At 53.7% G+C, this 18,053-nt stretch overlaps 1 protein-coding gene across 9 annotated transcripts in view; it reads right to left on the bottom strand.

Moving 5' to 3' along the window:
- DENND1A (DENN domain containing 1A) overlaps nucleotides 1–18,053 on the bottom strand; it is a 566,150-nt gene that overhangs the window by 52,287 nt on the left and 495,810 nt on the right. For 8 of the 9 annotated variants that reach the window (XM_062207587.1, XM_062207591.1, XM_062207594.1 and 5 more), the window contains 5 exons: nucleotides 9,508–9,612; nucleotides 9,180–9,267; nucleotides 7,502–7,542; nucleotides 5,225–5,296; nucleotides 4,044–4,100 (listed from right to left, as the gene is read on the bottom strand). In XM_062207587.1, coding sequence (XP_062063571.1) covers nucleotides 4,044–4,100; nucleotides 5,225–5,296; nucleotides 7,502–7,542; nucleotides 9,180–9,267; nucleotides 9,508–9,612 — 363 coding nt within the window. The other variant, XM_062207593.1, reaches the window with a different exon arrangement.

The following is an 18,053-nucleotide window of genomic DNA, read 5'->3' as shown; positions in this document are numbered from 1 at the left end:
AGGCCCCGGGAGATGGCAGGGAGGCAGGGTCTTGGGAGACCTGAGGACAAAGAGGGCTCAGAGGGACTTGGGGTGGGAGCAGGCCACGGAGGAAGCTGAGGCCAGGGCTTCGCGAGGTGGAGATGAAGGAACAGCGTGCACACGTCCAGGGGACAGCTGCTGTCCCTCCAGTGGCTGTCGCCCCAGCCGCCCAGGCAGAGAGACAGAAGGTTTAGAAGGTGGGAAAGGGTTTAACCAAGGGGCTGATCTGTCAGGGCCATGTTCTGGAAACATTCCTCTGCTGGCTGCGGGGTCTCTGGGGAGGTGATCAGATGCCCAGCGCGTCCTAGGCTGCTCCAGGTGTGGGATGTGAGCAAACAGACAGAGGGGACTCAGTCATCTGCTCAGTGGCCCCTTGCAATCCTCACGGCAATCGAGTGCCAGGCTGTGCTTTCTCAGGTTTATGGCTGAGGCAAACTAGATTCAGAGAGGCGTAGTAACTTACCCAAGGTCACACAGTTAGTATCCTACACAACCAGCACTGGCAATTGGCTCACCAGCCTCCGAAGCGCAAACAGCACGTTGCTGTGCAGGGGGGCTTAAAGGCGTGGTGGTGGGAGGCCGGGTCCCTCCACCACTGGCTGGGACGGCTGGTGGGGGAGTTACCCATCGCCACCTTCAGACTCAAGCGGCCTTTCTACTCAGCGCAGCCCACACCACGGCAAACGCAGATTAAAATGAATATTGATATGAAACTAGTAGCTGACGTTGGAATCTCTGTGATGCAGGCTGCAGCAGGTTTTCCTGTGCCTGGAGACAGGGAGCTGACAGTTGTGAGATGAGGTGTGAAAACAGCTGCTCTCCAAGAGCCTATCCCTCGCTCTCGGCCCTCACGCACTTAGGCGTGCCCTTCTGTGCGCCGGGAATGTTTGGCCAAAACTCACATCAACTGTGAATCTGCTCCCTTCGGTCACAGAGACGTCACATCAACAAGCTCCACTTGTCTTCTGAAGACCAAAGATCTGGAAGCTTTGTAGAGTTTTTGGGCTGTGAAGTGGGCCCCTTTGGGAAAGACACGTTTTCCAGGGGCTCCTTGGGAGGCAAGAAACTCTGTCTCATGTGGCTGTCCTAATGCTCTCTTGCGGCCCAGGAGCAATGAGTGTGTGGCCACCGTCTGGAAAAGAGGCCATCCTGGTGCCAGCCTTGTCCCGCACCGTAGCAGTCTGTCGACAGTCCACAGCCCTGCTGCCGGCTCCACGGGGGAGACGCCCCGGAGGGATGCCTGCTTCTCCCTTAGAAAGCTACGGCTGGCTGGTGTCTTTGCCTTTCTTTTTCTTCCTCTAATTTTGAGCAAGAGAGACTTCAAAGGAGGCCAAGCTAGACAAGAACTTGACCAGCTTGCTTCGTTTTTTTTTTTTTTTTTTTTTTTTTCCCGAGAAAATACGTTCTCCATCCCCATCTTTTTTTGGTGTTGTTGTTGGACTGAAGCAGAGCAGATAAAGAAGACAAACAGACAAAGGCTCCAGGAACAATGATTTGCCAGTGGCCACACAGACACCTCCAAAGCTTCTCTCTCCAGTGCTTTGAAAAATCTGTGGTACAAATGAGCAAGGGATGGAGAAGGGGCCCTGCTCCGACATATTAGAGACGGACCCCCGTTTGTATGCAATTCAAACCCAAGGCGAGAGCCAGGAGGGCAAGACCGGGTTCGCGATTCTGTCTGCGAGGTCATCATTGCTATGCAGAGCGAGAGGAGGCCAGGCGGCAACCCAGCACAGCCGACAATTGGCTCTTGGCTGGGGACTGCCCCGACTGCTTAGCGCCGGAAGCCAGACTTGAGATGTCTGTGGCAGGTGCATCTGGAGCGCCACGGAGATGTGTCGCCACGCGGAGGGGAGGGGCATGGAGCTGAAAAGCCAGGGAAATATTTTCTGCTGCACCGAGGGAGGTCAGGCGAGGCCAAATCCTAAATTGGCTCAAGAAAGGGAGCTGGGGCTCTCCCGAGACCCAAGGCCTGTGTGTGTGCTGCACAATGCTGCAGTTTCAATTACAAAACAGCTCTTGCAGGAGCAACCGCAAGACATCAAACCTGTGGAAATCTCCACGAGCGAAGGGGGGGAAAAGTGAAAATTGAAAAGGGTGCACTAATAGATCTGTCAACAGCCCCACGGTGACAAGCCACATTTCTATAAAATGCCTTCGCCGTGTGTGTCACCTGAGAGGGACTGACACACTCTATAGAACATCATCTCCTGAAGCGATTCTTGAAAAGACTGGCAGGGGGGAGAGAGAGGGGAGGGCAAGAAAAGGTGCCTTATGGACTTTTGAGGACCGGAAGGGAGGTGGCACGGAAGGGAAGCGATCTAGATCGTCTCAAGGAACTTTTGAACGGCCGCGGTACAAAACCTGGTTATTGGGAAATGTTCTGTGTTCTAAAATGGGGGCTGCCATCTAACCGGCGCTTGCCGTACGAGGAGGAAGGCAAGGGGACGTCTCTAGCTCCTTGACGCGTGCAGACGAGACGCAGCCCGCAAGGGTGCAGCTGTCCCAGGCCTGCCGAGTGGTCCCTTTCTTGGCCTATTTCAGAGAATATTCTAAGAGCAACCCAAGTCAGCAAGGAAGGAAAACTCCCCTGGCCCTGCCACTCCACTGTAATTCTGTGATCCAATTCAGCTACATGTGACTGGGAAAGGAGATAAAAGCTCAATGTCGAGACTCAAATAACATTCGAGTGAAGAATTCCACCTGCCTGTCTCGGGCAGGGTGCGCCAGACTGCTGCGCCAGACTGGATTTACATTACGTTACAGCTCAGTATGTGAGTCTTGGCTGGTTTAAAAAAAATTTTAAAAAATAAAAAAAGAAAGCAACAAAAACCAAAAAACTCACCGTCAGCTGGAACGAAGAATTTAAATGCTTAGTCAGAGCAAATTATTTTCCAATTAAAAGAAAGGAATCAATTCCTCCGACCATTTGAAGTTAATTAGAGGCCCTTTCTGACTTGGTAAAATTAAAACTGCTTTCAATTTTTTAAAAAATTTGCCAAGATATACAAAGGCTCTTATTACAGGAGCGCTGTTTTGGGGTGCGGGTGGGGCGTGAGGATAATGAAGTAAGAGGTCCCAGGCATGTGGCGGGAAACAAAACACTTCTTTTAGGAAGGCAGTGCCAAAGACCGCAGCTGCAAGCACACGCCCGCTGCGGCTGGGGGGGTCTGGAATCGAATCCCGGCCCTGCCAGGCTTAAACAGCGTGGCTGTGGGCAAAGCACTGCACCTGGGAACCAGTCTCTCTGTGAAGCGGTGTTAAGGCCCCACAGGGTTGTTCTAGGGACCAACTGTGAAAGTTCCTAGCCTGGACCGTTCTTAACAAGTGCTGGACAAAGGGTGGCCACAATACTGGCCATGGTGGCGTTCACCATCACATAGCAATGCCCTCTCTGCTACAGGAACCACACTGTGCGAGGCTAGATTCAGGCTGGGGGCACCTGAGCTGGGGTAACAGCCTGTCTGACCTCATGCACTTTTACTGGCGGTCCAAGGAGACACCCAGAGCCCAGCCCTTCGCTGCCCAGAGTCTCAAAACCAAACTGTCGGGATCCTCTCATTCCGACCGCCGTGGCGAAGGGCCCCACAGCATCCGGCCCAAACCCACCCTTTGTGCCGGGTCTGCGGTCTGCGTGGAGGCAGGGCTCTGGTTGTGGGCTGCCCTGGGGCGGGGGCTGGCTGGAGGAGGGGTTGGGATCAGGCTGGGGAGGCCCAGGCAGCTGCTGCAGATGTCTGTGAGCCCCAGGCCTGGATGGAGCTGGCAAGGGGCAGACCGACAGTGCTAACCGTGAACTTGCTTGTCTTTGTGGGTTTAAGCCAGAGTCTTAATGTTATTTGAAGACAGTTTTTTTTGTCTGTGAATATTTATAACAGTGTGAACACTCCCGGACACTGGCAGTGCATTTTGAAGTGTGCTAACAACACCGTATCAAACAGCCCTCTATTGATCGCATCATACTTTTGTGTGGCCACGCATTTCATACATGGTGCTTATACATTTTGAATAAGAACTTCAAGTACCTTTTGCTTCAAGCGGTTTTTCACCTCTTTTATTCCCATTTTTGCATGATCTTTTGCCTGCATGAAAAATTAATTTAAGTTAAGATTCCCTTTCTGTTTCCAGCAGGGACTATGCTTGATTTCAGTCCATTGCGAATCACCTTCTCTGATTACTAGAAAAAGGAAGGAGAGACGGGATCATCAAGTCGAAAACATAATGGCTACGAAAACAAATAGAACGGTAAAAGGTTAAAAAAAACCCTTAAAGGGGCTGCAGAGATATTATCCCCTGTATTTCCACGGCACATCCCCCCTCCCCTTCCAGAGCCCTTCTTCCGCTCTCTATAATTATTTATCCTGGCAGCCGGGTGACAGCCAGCAGTAGGAGCAGGACAGCAGCTTTTGCGGCTGCGAGGTTCTGAATGCCCCTCCGATTTCACCAGGGCAGGGCCTCGGGGCCAGTGTTCTGCCCCAGTCAGTGGCCGAAACAGACGCCCTGCCAGAGTCTCCGGGGCCACCCCCTCCACCCCACCCCGGGGCAATGCCCTGCTTTTCTATCTGATGTCATCTTAGACCTGTGTGGCTATTAATACAACTACAGCGTAAGCACAGAGACGCTTAACAAAAATAAAAAAAAATAAAATAAAGGAATAAAATCAAACTACCCCATTTCAGTGGCTCAGGGTCAAATTAGCAAGTAAGAGAAATCACTTGGGAAAAGAAAAATACTTGAGGCCCGTAAAGCATGGGGCGCAGGGAACGGCTGTGTTCTCCTGTCTCGCTCTGCTGGGGCAGGGGTCTCACAGACAATGCATTTCCTACAGGGGGAGTGAGGAGACTCTGGGTGGGGTGCGTCCCACCGTAGACACGCTCCTGAAGCCTGCAAGGGAGTGGCTTCATTTCTGACATAACCAAGGGGATACCCACGGAGGTTTGCCTGAACACCCCACGGGCCGTGCCTCTGGCTGGGGGTGGGGTGGTGTCCACGAAGCAGCCTGCATCATAAACACTAACACCAGTGGCCCCCGCCCCAGGGCTCTGGAGCAGCAACACCTGAAGCTGCCGTGGAAGCTGAGTTGGTCAAGAAACTTCAACGCTAAATAAACACCCCTGAGACGGCACAGTAGCCTGTGCGTCGCGCCTCTGCCCGAGGACGGGCCGAGGAGTCGCGGTGAGCCACGGCCCCGCGGAGCGCCACTTACGAACTTGTAGACGGTCTTCATGGCTGGGTTGGCCTTGGTTTTCACGGTGTTCAGGATGGCCCCGCTTCCTTTCTGCAAGGAAAACACCCTTGAGCGACCCGGGCTGAAGAGCAAAGAGGCCGACACCGACAGGGGCGGCTGCTCTTCCTCAAGCCGCATTCCAGGGGCATGTGGTTTAGGTGGTAAAACAGGCCTAGAAGGGTCACTGGTCTTGGTGGCTACGGCCACAGTTCTGGCAGGCTCGCTCTGGGGGTGCGAGTGTGAGAATCAGCTGAGGGGGGCTCTGGGCCTGGCATCCTGCTAGGCACCTGTCCCCAGGCTGTCGGAGGCAAGGGTTTCCCCACGGGCATGGGTGGCTTTTCCGGAAGTCCTAGTGACCACAGACGAGGCTCGGATGGGCGTGGCAGCTGGGGGGACAGCGGGGGTCCTGCTGGCCCAGCATAGTCTGGAGATTCTCTGCCCTCACCTGTGCAGCTTCCCTTCCTCACCTTGGTGCTCTGTGCTGCTTTTTAAAACCTCTGGTAGGCTGCCCTCCTTAACATCTACGTCTTGAGAAAAGGAAAAAAATGAAGAGCTGTAATGTTAACCAGGGCTTGGAGGGAAACCCGCCAGGGCCACGTCCTGCTTGCGGGCGGGAGGGAGCAGGGGAGGAAGAAGAGGGAAGGCCTGCCCCCCCCCCCCCCCCCCCCCGCCCCGGGAGGTAGAGAGTGCTGCTGGCAAGTTTTGGTTTTGGAGTGGCCTGCGAATCCGCTCTCTGCAGGAGTCAGAAAGGGCCTGGTCTCTGCCTTCCAAGACCCTCAGCCCTGGGGTAGAAAACAGACACCAGGTGAGGAGAGCAGCGAGGGCTGTGTGCACCAGGGGCGTGGATACACAGGCAGCCAGGAAGGGCCTCTGGGGACAAAACCTTTGATATGGCCCATGAAGGCTGCCTAGGAGCTGACGTGGGGGAGAGGAGGCTAAGAACACTCCAGGGGCGGGAAGTAGCACATCATAAAGTGCGGAGCTGAAATGCCAGGGTGCGTTCCGTAACAAGGGGTTACTGTACCATGGCCGGGGCGGGGCAGGAAGTGAGGCTGGGGGGCCGGATGGAGTCTGCTCACCAAGGGCTCGCGACGCCAGGCTGAGGCGTCCACACTGTGGAGGGCTTTTCATCCAATGCATCACATCATCAGATCTGGGGCGCTTTGCAGAGTTAATTGCAACCAAAGGCGGACTGGAGCCAGCGTGTGCATGGGGAGGACGATGTGGGAAGCACTACTGGCCTTCTCTTTTAGGGTAGTTTTTGGTAACCGCCCACAGTAAAGCAAAAAAGTTGAGCTTTCACTAAAAACATGACAATTCAACCTAGAAAGCATTTTGTGTTGTGGGACAATAGGAAATTCTCAGCCACTCACTCATTCCATGCTGCCTTCCAGAGTGACTCAGTATCCTCCCCTCACGGCCGCTTGGAGGCTGGAACGCCCCTTATCAATCACTCAACAAGTCCTCCCTGCTTGTCTCTGATTTGCCAAGTGGTGTGTTTGGCCACAAGGAAGAACAAAGGAAGTCTTTCATCCGGGAACTGCTTGGTCTCAGCCAAGTGCGGCCACTTCCAAGGGACCCGCCTCGGCAGCAGCGCCCTTGGCCCAGGCGCCGGAGAGAACACTTATCACATTATACTGCAGCGGCCTGTTTACGTGCCTGCCTCCCCGACGGGTCGGGAGCCCCTCTCCCAGGGCTGGGCCCCTGGCCTGCTCCCCCACCCCGACCCCAGGCACCTGGCACCCCACGGGCTGACGTTGGCACATATTCAGTTATACGTGGGCAGGGAGGAAAGGCAAGGATTTGGACTCTGTAGAAGCCTTGGGAGCCCCATACTCCTGGTTCCTGACATAACAAGAAGCTGTTCATGACAATGACATGAAGGTCCTCAGTGACAGGTGCGCCACCTCTCTCAGGAGCCTTTGCCGGGGACAGACACACTGCTGCTCTTCCTAGGACCGCGATGCCGCTGGCCCTAGCAAGAGACCCTAGCTGTGCTCTCAGCCCACCGCCTTCTCTTCAGCAGGACCTGGCCTGCTTCCCTGAGACAAGGCGGCTTCTCCTGTCTCTCTCTACTCTTGGAAAGGGTGGCTTTGTCATTCTAGTCTCTGCCTGCCGTGGGATGGCCTGGCAGTCAACACCAAAGCATCTTCTGTTGAGAGAAGAGAAGGCTGCAGGCCTCATGGCAGCCTCGCACTGGTCCGCCAGAGGGCCCAGGAGGAGCCCGGGCCAGGGGAGGAATGGGCGCACACTTACCCGGACAGTGGAGAGCCACTGATGGTACACTTTGTCACTGCCTGGGGAGAGAGAAGTCAGAAAGGCTGTGATTTAAAGGAGTTCTCCAGGCTGCTGTGGGCATACAGGACGGGGAGGACCATGTGGGCACCCCCACGTCCCTAGCACTCAAAGGAGCTACTTATCAGTGAACTGACTACAGACCTCACAGCGCCCCCCCCACCTGCAGGGCAGGGGCAGCTCCCCAGCAACCCCGCCTCTCTTCTCAGGTCTCAGCTCAGCCTCACAGCCCCTGCCTCTCCACCCCTGCTGCCACACCGCACTGCCTTACGCCCCAACCATGAGCACCTGCCTGGGCTTCCGCATACAAGCCACCCCTGCTGCGCCTGCTCACCGCTCTCCTCTCTCTGTTTAGTAACCTCAACAGTCGGCGTGGACAGCACTTGCTCTCCAAGTCTCTGAGCACAGTGCGCCATCCCTGAGGTACTGGGGGCCAAGCCCCTGGGGCTGTGCAGCCTAGCTCAGCGTGAGGACCCTGCCCTCGGGACACTGGGCAGCGACAGGGAAAGGACACTCTGTGGGCCCTGGTGGTTCTGTCTGGGGAGCTGAGGGTGCCGGCCACACACTCTGTCCCTCTATCCGGGGAGCTGGGGACCCGTGTCCAGCAAACAGCTCCCTTGGAGGCTCCAAACGCCCGAACGCAGTGTGGCCCACATAAAGCACGTTTTCTCTCTAGATCCCACTCGCAACACCCAACACAGCTCAAACCCTTCCTCCTGGGTGCAGCTCTCATGCCACCATGTGAGACACAGCAGAACCTCGCCCTAGCAGCATAAACATCTTCTGCTTCATCTGCCTCGCTCTAAGTTTTATTTGTCTTGAGTCGCGTGCTTCTCTCTCCCTGCAGACCAAGAGCTCCTTGAGGGTGCCGCTGGGCAGGGATTCAGGAAATAGCCATCAACAACCCGCCACTCCTGCCCCAGAGTGCCACACGGGTGCCCACCATGCGGCCTGGGCTGGCAGGGCCTGTGACACCCTAAGCAGCTCCTGTGCCCAGACAGGACACAGGGGGCCGATTCTACATCTGCCCTGGCCTTTGCTACCTGGGATGGAGGCCAGGCTGGGGGTCGGGAGGCTCGGTTGGCCGCTCACACTTCTCTGGGCCTCGGATGCCTCCTCTGAAGAGGGCTGCAGAGACCAGGCCCCTGGTAACAATGTTCACATCTAAAACAAACATTTACTGAGCACAGGCCCTGTGCGAGGCCATGGAGCGGTTCTCACGACTCTGACCCTGTGACATAGATGGCTCTCTCAGTGCAAGGACAGGACACCTTTGGCTGGAAGGGCTGACATGATGCCACCAAGGTCTCACGCCGGCAGTGAGGGGCAAAGTCCTGATAAAGCTGCAGGTTTCCCACTGTGACATCTCGTGGGCTTTTGCCCTGTGTCCTGCTGCCTACCACCTTTAACTTGACGTTGTCTATGCAGCGGGAGCAGCTGACCCCGGGGACAGAGGATTTCACACTGGCCATGTGCATCTCGCCAGGAAACAGAATTCTCCCGAAATTTTGAGGCCAACGTTGAGATCTGTCTCTTCCAAACCCTCCATAAAGGAACAAGGAAGTACCTGCACTGTGTGTGGGGCGCGCCCTCACCTACAGCCGCTGGCAGCCCGGAAAGGAAAGCGAGGGCGTCTCACCTGCATACTCGCCCATGTTGATCTCCTCCTCAAAAACGTCACTGAAACCTTCGCCCGAATTCAGGAGGTCCAGACGGCCATCAATGAACTGGAGAAAGAGCACAAGACGGCAGCTTGAACAAGCAAAATGCAGGAGCAAACAACGAGCTTGTTTCCCAAGACAGGGAAGGTGCCCCGACCCTGGGAGCTCTCAAAAAGTGAGTCTCCACCAGCCGCTGTCTCCAAGCACCGTCAACTGTGTCTGCACGGGGTCTGCCTGCTGGCCAGCCACCCTCTGCACCCGGCCCCTGCCCCTTGCCTCCATGCTCGCAACCTCAGGGCTGGGCACCTGTTTGAAGAGCTGCAGCTGCGTGGCGTTCTGCAGGAACTGTCTCATGGCTCCGGAGCGATAGTGGGAGACAAAGGCTTCCTCGCAGAAGGTGATGGGCTCCTCCTGCAAAACCAGGAGGGGAGAGCAGGGTCAGGGGCACGGAGGGAGTGGTCAGCTCCCTTCTAGACAAGTCCACACCCGCGAACTTGTCTAGTTCTCCATCGCGAGGCTGCCATCCTGGTGGAAGTCACTCTTCAGGGAAGAGTCAGGCCCCAAAGTCACAGAGGGGACAGGAGGCAGGGCAGGAGCCAAAGAGGAGATTCCAACGCCCTGCTTCCGTATCAGCGACAGTCAAACCCCAAGGCAGTGGACACGCCCTCCAATGCCACACTTTGCCAACTCCTCTTTTTGCTTTTAGGAGCGAGACTCTTAATTCCAAGACACTTACACAGAAGGAGCCCTGCCCGCTAAGGCAGAGCTGAGCTGCTATTGGTGGGGGCGGGGCCCTCTTTCCTGGCCACCTTCTCCTCTCCTGCACATGGCAGGCCCTGTGGCCATCCCCGGGGGGGGGGGGGGGGGACAGCAGCCGAGGAACACAGTTTGAAAGCTATTGGCACAGGGATCTCAACAGACAGCAAAGTGTACCTGTAAAATAATGACTTATTCTAAGGACGCAGGGATGACCAGAGATAAAATTTACCACCCAACTGAGATTCTGCTGTGTGATAAGGAAATTTGCTTCCACCAAACTACATGTTATGAGTCAAGAAAATGATACCGTCAGCTTAAACAAAAAACAAAAAATTGCTTCATAGGAGGGTACTTCAAAAGTTTGTGGCAAACGGAACTGAAAAACGTTCAGGGGCCTGGGTGTGGCCTCGCAGTTAAGACACCTGCATTCCATATGGCGGAGGGGGGTTCTAACCCAGCTCCGCTTGCGACTCCAGCTTCTTGTTAATGCAGACCCTGGAAGGCACGGTGATGGCTTAAGTGACTGGGTTCCTGTCAGTCACATGGGAGACCTGGATTTGGTTCCTGGCTCCTGGCCTCAGCACACAGCCCAGCTCTGGGCCGCTGTGGGCATTTGTGGGCAGCAGATGGGAACTCTGTCTTTCCTTTCTCTCTCTCAGATGAATGGATAAATAATTTTGAAAAGTTTATTCTGGAGGGTCATCACTCTGGTGTAGTGGGTAAAGCCATGGTCTGCAATGCTGTCATCCCATATGGGCGCCGGTTCAAGCCCCGGCTGCTCTGCTTCCAATCCAGCTCCCTGCTCATGTGCCTGTCAAGGCAGTGGAAGATGGCCCAAGTGCCCGGGCCCCTGCACCCACATGGAGTCCGGATGGAGTTTCAGGCTCCTGGCTCTGGCCTGGCCCAGCTCTGATCATTGCAGCCAGTGGAGAGTAAACCAACGGATGAAGACCTTCCTCTCTGTCTGTGTAACTCTGCCTTTCAAATGAACAACAAATAAATCTTCAAAAACATTTCTTTGCAATCTATGAATAGATTTTTAAAATAATTTTCTATGAACTTTTTGAAGATCCCTCATATATATGGGGTTCCAAAACAACTTTGTTTATTCCATTCTCTCAACCTTTTTGAAGTACCTTGTATAGTTAACAGCTCCATCTTTTCTTTGAACACAATTGTCTACGCAGACAAATCTCTAATTTCAGCAACGTGTTCTTCATTCTGAATGATCAGACTTTTATATCTTGGGCTGATTTAAGGGTAAACCCTTTCTCCACTCACAGCCTTGGTGGCAAACAGAGATGCTGGGAGCTTCACGTTTCTCCTGTTCTAATCAGTGGTAAGTTTACTGGTTAGCTTTCCTAAGTTCTACAAGTTCCTCCTGCTTAAATCTAGACAACACCAGCTCAGCAGCTGGGCAGACTTATGGCACAAGAGCTGTAAGGATGATCCAAAGATATTAGGATAGGAAGAATATTTCTACACAATTATACCTACTTTGTAAAAACATCTGAGGGGCTGGTGCCATGGTGAGGTAGGTTAATCCTCCACCTGTGGCGCCGGCATCCCATATGGGTGCCGGTTCTAGTCTCAGCTGCTCCTCTTCCCATCCAGCTCTCTGCTGTGGCCTGGGAAAGCAACAGGAGTTGGCCCAGGTGCTTGGGCCCCTGCACCTGTGTGGGAGATCAGGAGGAGGCTCCTGGCTCCTGGCTTTGGATTGGTGGCCAGCTGGGGAGTAAACCAACAGAAGGAAGACCTTTCCCTCTGTCTCTTCCCGTCACTGTCTATAACTCTACCTCTCAAATAAATAAATAAGATCTTTTTTAAAAAAAATCTGAGCAGCTTACCTTAATACCTAAAACAAATATAAAAAAAATCAAGGCTGAAAAATACTTAAATATATAAAATGCATTTATCTGGAAAAAGAAGATCTAGACAGGTAGGTCCTATATGGCTTCTATGACTAAAATACGAAAATTAGGTCTGAGCTTCCCGGCTGCCAAAGCAAGAAGAGAAACAATGCAAAGTGTATGAGAGAGAAAAAAAGCATACTAGATCCTTGGGCAAAAGAGCTTTTCATGACATTTATTACTTTACAAGGATTTCACACCCTCCATGTGGAATAGCGGAGAGGCCAGCTACTGCTAACCAGCAGACATCCAGAGAGAATTCCGAAGTCCTGTGGCTTGGAAATTTTGCTTCTCACCCCTAGGACCACCACAGGGCAAAGAATTCTCTCTCCAGGGACCACATCCATGGGTACAGCATCACTTATGCACTGGTGACTCCTGTGCCCATTCTCAGCTCAATCCTCACCCAGAGGGCTCGCTGACACCTCCTACTCAAAATGGCCCAAACCCTCGATCACTATCCCACTAGGACTATACCCATGTCATTTTTTTCTCTTTTTTCCTGCATTTCCTGTATTCCTACTACCGACGGCAGACCTACCAGAGTTCCACAACCTTCCCAGGCCACCAGCAAAGGCTCTCACATGTTCATCCCCTGCTCTGTCTGGCCACACGGGCCTGGCAGGCCTGCATTGTCTCGGGCAGGGTCAGCTCCATGTCCCTCTCCTGTCTTGTTCTTCCCAGCCCACTCCAACTCCTCCTGCTGGAGCAATTTCCAAAGTGCTCACTGGATCGGGCCACTCCCCTACTCCTGAGGCCGGACAGCGCGGATGTTGCCTTTGTGTGAGGACTGATGCCCAGTTCCCCAGCAGACCGTATGCTCCACGTGGGCAGGAATGGTTTGCTCAACACTGTATACCTTTCTTTTTTATTTTTTGTACTGAATACCTTTCTCTCCCAGAGTCCTCATTTACTTATGATTTATAAGACAAAGAGAATCCTCCCACGTGGATGGCAGGACCAGGTGACTTGAACCGTCACCTGCTGCCTCCAAAGGTCTGCATTAGTAGGAAACTGGAGCCAGGACTGGAACCCAGGTGCACACCGGCCCTCCTGCCCCTATGCATGTCTTAGGCTTTATACACACCCTCTGCTCACAGCTGTGGCCTTTCTCCCTGTCTTCCCTGCTTTCTCCAGGTCTACTCCTTCCACCTGGACTATCCCCGTCCCAAATACAGGCCACGGCGACAGTGCAAAGCCCAGGCCCAGCTAGAGCCACAGGGTGATCTCCATCCAGGTTCCTGCCTCAGGAGCCAGGCCTGGCCGAGAAGACCTGGAGCACAGGGCCAGGTGAGTGACTCTTGTGTCCCAGGGCCTGGGGCTATGTGGCCCAGTCACCAGGAGGAGGTGTGCTGTGGGACAGCCTCCTGAGAGCCAGTGTGGCCAGCTCTGTGTGCAAGGTGCCCTGGGGCTGGGTGCAGCTGTGGGCGAGCGGGACCAATCCTGTCTTGGTGGAGATAGGAATGCTTGCGGCCTGATGGCTACTTACTGGAGGTGATGCGCCCCTGGATCAGATGTCTGCCATCAACACAGACAACAGCACACATCTTTTCTGGACGGGAAAGATGGCAGGGAAATGTGGCAAGGGAGAGCCTTTTCCACAAAGAGCCCAAAGAACTGGAAACAAAGACAAGGCTAGCAGGGTGCGGCAGGAGTCAGAAGAAAAAAAGGTGACTCCTCCCAGGGCAGTGCATCAGAAAACACAAGAGGAGGCGGGCGCTTCCCACTGCGGTCCCACAGGGTGAATATGAGTTGGGTGAGCAGATCCCCACGGTTCAGGCCCCAACTGTGCTAGCCTGATCTTGCTGAGAGCCAGTGACACTGTCCCCAGCGCCAAGCAGAGAGGTCTGGATGGCAGTGGGAACCAAGGGCACATTCTCCGGGAGCCACTCAGGTCTTCAGATGGTGACAACCATCACCCTCCGATCATCTGACCACAGCCTCTGGTGGAGGTGCTGTGCGAGGCTTCGCAATTCCATTTCTCACATGGAAACTTTAATGCAATTACACGCGAGTTTTCCAGATGAGTAGCTGAGGGAAGGCAACTGCCCCAGGAGACATGACACAGAAATGGCAGTCAGGGTTTAACACCCGGTGTTTCCAACGCCCAGGGGCTGCCACCACGCACACTGTCTACCGTAGACCTGGCTTTAATCCAGGGCTCGGACATCCGCTGGAGGACAGGACCTGACCCTCAGAGAGCACCAGCAGCTCTGGGAGCCAGCGGGCTGCAGCCACAGGCCGGGGACAAGGATTCCAACAGCTTGTCCATCCCCGCCCTGTGCTATCTGTGCCACAGCAGGGGAAGGAAAGGTGTCCTGTTAACTCCCCCTTTGTAGTAACAAGCGCTGGTTTCGTTCTCGGATTAGTCTGATTAAACCTTTTATCTTCCTGGGTGACACCCTAGGCACGGGGGCTCCTGGCTGGTGGCAGTGTTCACGCACGGACGCCAGGCGTGAGCATCCAAGCTTAGCTCACATTAGCGGAGTTTGCCATCCACGACCCGCAGGACAATCAAACACAGCTGCTTAACCCTATCAAAGACTTCGCTACAAAAAGACAAGTTTCACTCTCCAGTTGTCTCCTTGACGTATGGAATCAATTGGAAATTCTATTGCTAATGAGTGGGATCTTGGCTAACAGGTGAAGTCAACGATTCCAAAGGTTTTTGGTATTCTCAGAAAGAAATGACTTTAACTGTAGCATTCTCAGTCCTGGGCATTAAAAGAAAATCTCCTCTATCTCCTCTAGACTCTTCAGCAATTTTCCTTATGCTGCTAACCCAAATTGTAAAGTATTAGTCTTGTTTTCTTTATGACTTTAGTTTTTAGCAAAATGTTCTGTATTTACTGTGGCCCTAAGGGGAAAAGGATGGGGCATTCTCTATAGATCTGATTTCAAGTTTTAAAAAACAGTAGCTTTAGAAGATCTATCCATACACCTAGATATGTTTAAAGCACCTACCATGTGCCAGGCTCTGCGGTAGTGGGATACTAAGATGAATAAAACAGAGATCCTAAAAATAATAACTGAAAGAGGAGTGGGGAGTTTATGAAAGTAGACGACACGGAATGACGGAATGCTATGTTCACAACAGCCAGGACGTGGAATCCACCCCAGTGGCCATGTATGGGAGAACAGATGGGCAGAATGTGGCACACACACAATGGAACACTGCTAAGCCCGGTGAGCGAGCAGTCTCTGACACAGGCTACCACGCGGATGAACCTGAAGACAAGACGCGAAATGAAATGAGCCAGTGGCTCACGGACAAACAGGGAATGATTCTACCTGTAGGAGGAACCTCGAGGAGCCAGATTCACAGAGCCCAGGAGCAGAATGGCGGTTGTTAAAACTAGAAGCTCCTGGGCTATGCACCGTGGTGCAGCAGGTTAAGCCGCAGCCTGCGAGGCTGGCATCCCATACTGGAGTGCTGGCCGCTCAGCTTCTGATCCAGCTCCCCGCCACTGTGCCTGGGAAAGCAGCAGAGGATGGCTCAAGTCCTTGCGTCCCTGCCACTGATGTAGGAGACAAGGATGGGATTACTGAGCCTGGCCTGGCCTGGCCCAGCACAGGCTATTGCAGCCATCTGGGGAGTGAACTAGCAGATAGAAAATCTCTTTTACTCTGCCACTCTGCCTTTCAACTATCTAACTAAATATTAAAAACAAACAAACCCAGCTCCTGTTATCAAGGAATTTGTGGAGTTCAGGGAACAAACAGTCCTACAGGTGACAGCTGGCTCACCAGAGAGCTGCTCTGCGTGTTAGTTTGAGGTGCAAGGTACCTTCATGAAATCTTGGAAGTCTGTCTTGATTTGATTCGTGTAAGGTTACTCGACGTGGTGGGGAGCGCCCACGTCTTGGGGTCGAGAGGCCGGCCCCGGAACTTCGGCCATGACTGAGTGTGCTTGCTGCGACCCTGGGTGACTCTGTCTTATCTTTCCTCATCCGTGACAGTTACGAAGTGCTGACCCACCTCGCAGGGTCCCTTCAAACACTTGAATAGATCACAAAAAAATAAATTTTCCTGTAGTAGATTCACAATAAATAACTGTTTTCCTTCAGGACATAGATTAGGTCTCACCAAGGCTGGCAATGTAACAGCGGGGCCCGGTGCAAAACCAGTATGGGAGAAACGTGCTGTCACAGCAGCAAAGCACTCCACCAAAACAGAAACACAGGGCTTTTGTTGTGTTTTCTTGATCTCTCTCCAGGCCTAACATGGTGCTACTGCTATTGAGTATTTACTGGCATTCTAAGAAAAATACAATTTTAATTTACTAGCTTGGATTTTGTTGTTTAACTTCTATTGTGTAAGCTCAGTTTTTTTTTTTTTTTAAAGATTTATTTATTTATTTGAAATGCAGAGTTACAAAGAGGCAGAGAGAGAGCGAGAGATCTTCTATCCATTGGTTCACTCCCTAAATGGCTGCATCGGTCGGAGCTGGGCCAATCTGAAGCCAGGAGCCAGGAGTTTATTCCAGGTCTCCCATGCCAGGCCATCTTCTACTGCTTTCCCCATAGCAGAGAGCTGGATCAGAAGTGCAGCAGCTGGGACTGGAACCAGCACCCATAAGGGACGTGTGCACCGTAGGCAGTGGCCTTACCCGCTTTGCCCCAGTGCTGGCCCCCAGGTTGTTTTTTTTTTTTTTTTTAAATATTTATTTATTTATTTGAAAGGCAGAGTTACACAGAGAGAGGAAGAGATAGAGAGAAAGATCTTCCATTTGCTGGCTCTCCCCCTAAATGTCTGCAATGGCAGGAGCTGGGCCAGGCTGAATCCAGGAGCTTGGGACTCCATCCAGGTCTACACGTGTGTGGCAGGGGCCCGAGCATTTGGGCCATCTTCTGCTGCCTTCTCAGGCACATTAGCAGGGAGCTGGATCAGAAGTGGAGCAGCCAGGACTTGAACTGGTACACATCTGGGATGCCAGCGTCGCAGGTGGTGGCTTAGCTCACTGCACCACCACGCTGGCCCCTAGGGCAGTTTTTAATGCTAACTTCTACATGGAATCCTGTGGTGTAGCTGGTGTTTTGTTCTCAGTAGACAGAGGAAGCTTGGTACCAAACACAGCTCCCATGATTTACTGGTTGATGGTCGCACATTCTCCACCTCCAGCTGACTGAGGGCAAAGGAACTTGTGGTTGTTCTTCCCTTTCCTCCCATGTCACTGTTCTCAGGATGGGTGCAAAGAACCACGAGTACGAAGTACGCAGTGTTTCCTCCGCCATTCGTGTTCCTTCTGCGTTTGATGCAAGCTCTGGTGCTGACGGTGAGTGCCGGCTTCCCGGGGCTCTCGGGGCTCTCTGTACTCAGCGTGCAGGTGAACACGTGAACGCCTCGGGTCTCGCTGATCTCCCATACATCCACTGCAGCTCTCTGCCCAGCTCCACGAGACTGCATCTCCCACGTCCCGTGTTCAGGTCCGCTCCCTCGCTGACCTCCTTACAAAGCACAAGTTCAAAGGTGAACGTATCGAGGAGAGCACTGAACCAAGCATGGGCCCCGCGTGACTGTGCCGGGTGGCAGGCGAGTGAGCCAGGTGGGGCCCGCACTCTCCTTCCTATCTCGTCGCCGGTTAGCAGCTCCACCGTCCACCGCTCTGATTCACAGGAGCAGCAGCTTCAGGAAGGTTTGGGGAAGGCGGAAGTGAGTTTTCTGCACTCCTGAGTGACATTTAGGCTCTGCCTGGCCTTCCCCAGCTGAGCGTTCCTGCTTGTCTGGCTCATTCACACAGCACCTCCTCCCAGGGTCCCAGGCTGCTCCTACACCTCAATGACTACCCTCCGCCCCCATACCTGGCTTCTCTCTCCCTGCCTCCTCCTGAGGAACTCTCCTGCCCAGTTCCTCCTGCATACACGCAGACATCACCTGTGCCTAGACCAGCTGTCCCCAGGGCGCAACGAGCTCACAGGGCACAGCTCTGATCCATTGTTGCTCCAGGAAGACGCAGGAGAAGGGTGCGACACCGAGCTGGGCTCCAGCCCCACTCGGCCCTTGCTGCTCCCAGGGGCCACCTTGGGCAGGTGACCGAGCCTCTGAGATCTCATCCGTATCACCTGTGCGATGGGGCGGGCACCACCTGCCTTGGTGGGCTGGCTCGGCCATGAAGCAGGGAGGAGCAGGTGGTGTGGATGGATGAAGAGTCCTCAGCCTCGACTCTGCACTCTAAAGACCAGG

Source organism: Lepus europaeus, chromosome 12 (assembly GCF_033115175.1).
Source record: "Lepus europaeus isolate LE1 chromosome 12, mLepTim1.pri, whole genome shotgun sequence".
NCBI lineage: Eukaryota > Metazoa > Chordata > Mammalia > Lagomorpha > Leporidae > Lepus > Lepus europaeus.
Note: the sequence above shows the minus strand (reverse complement) of the source record. Positions and strands in the feature narration are given on the sequence as shown.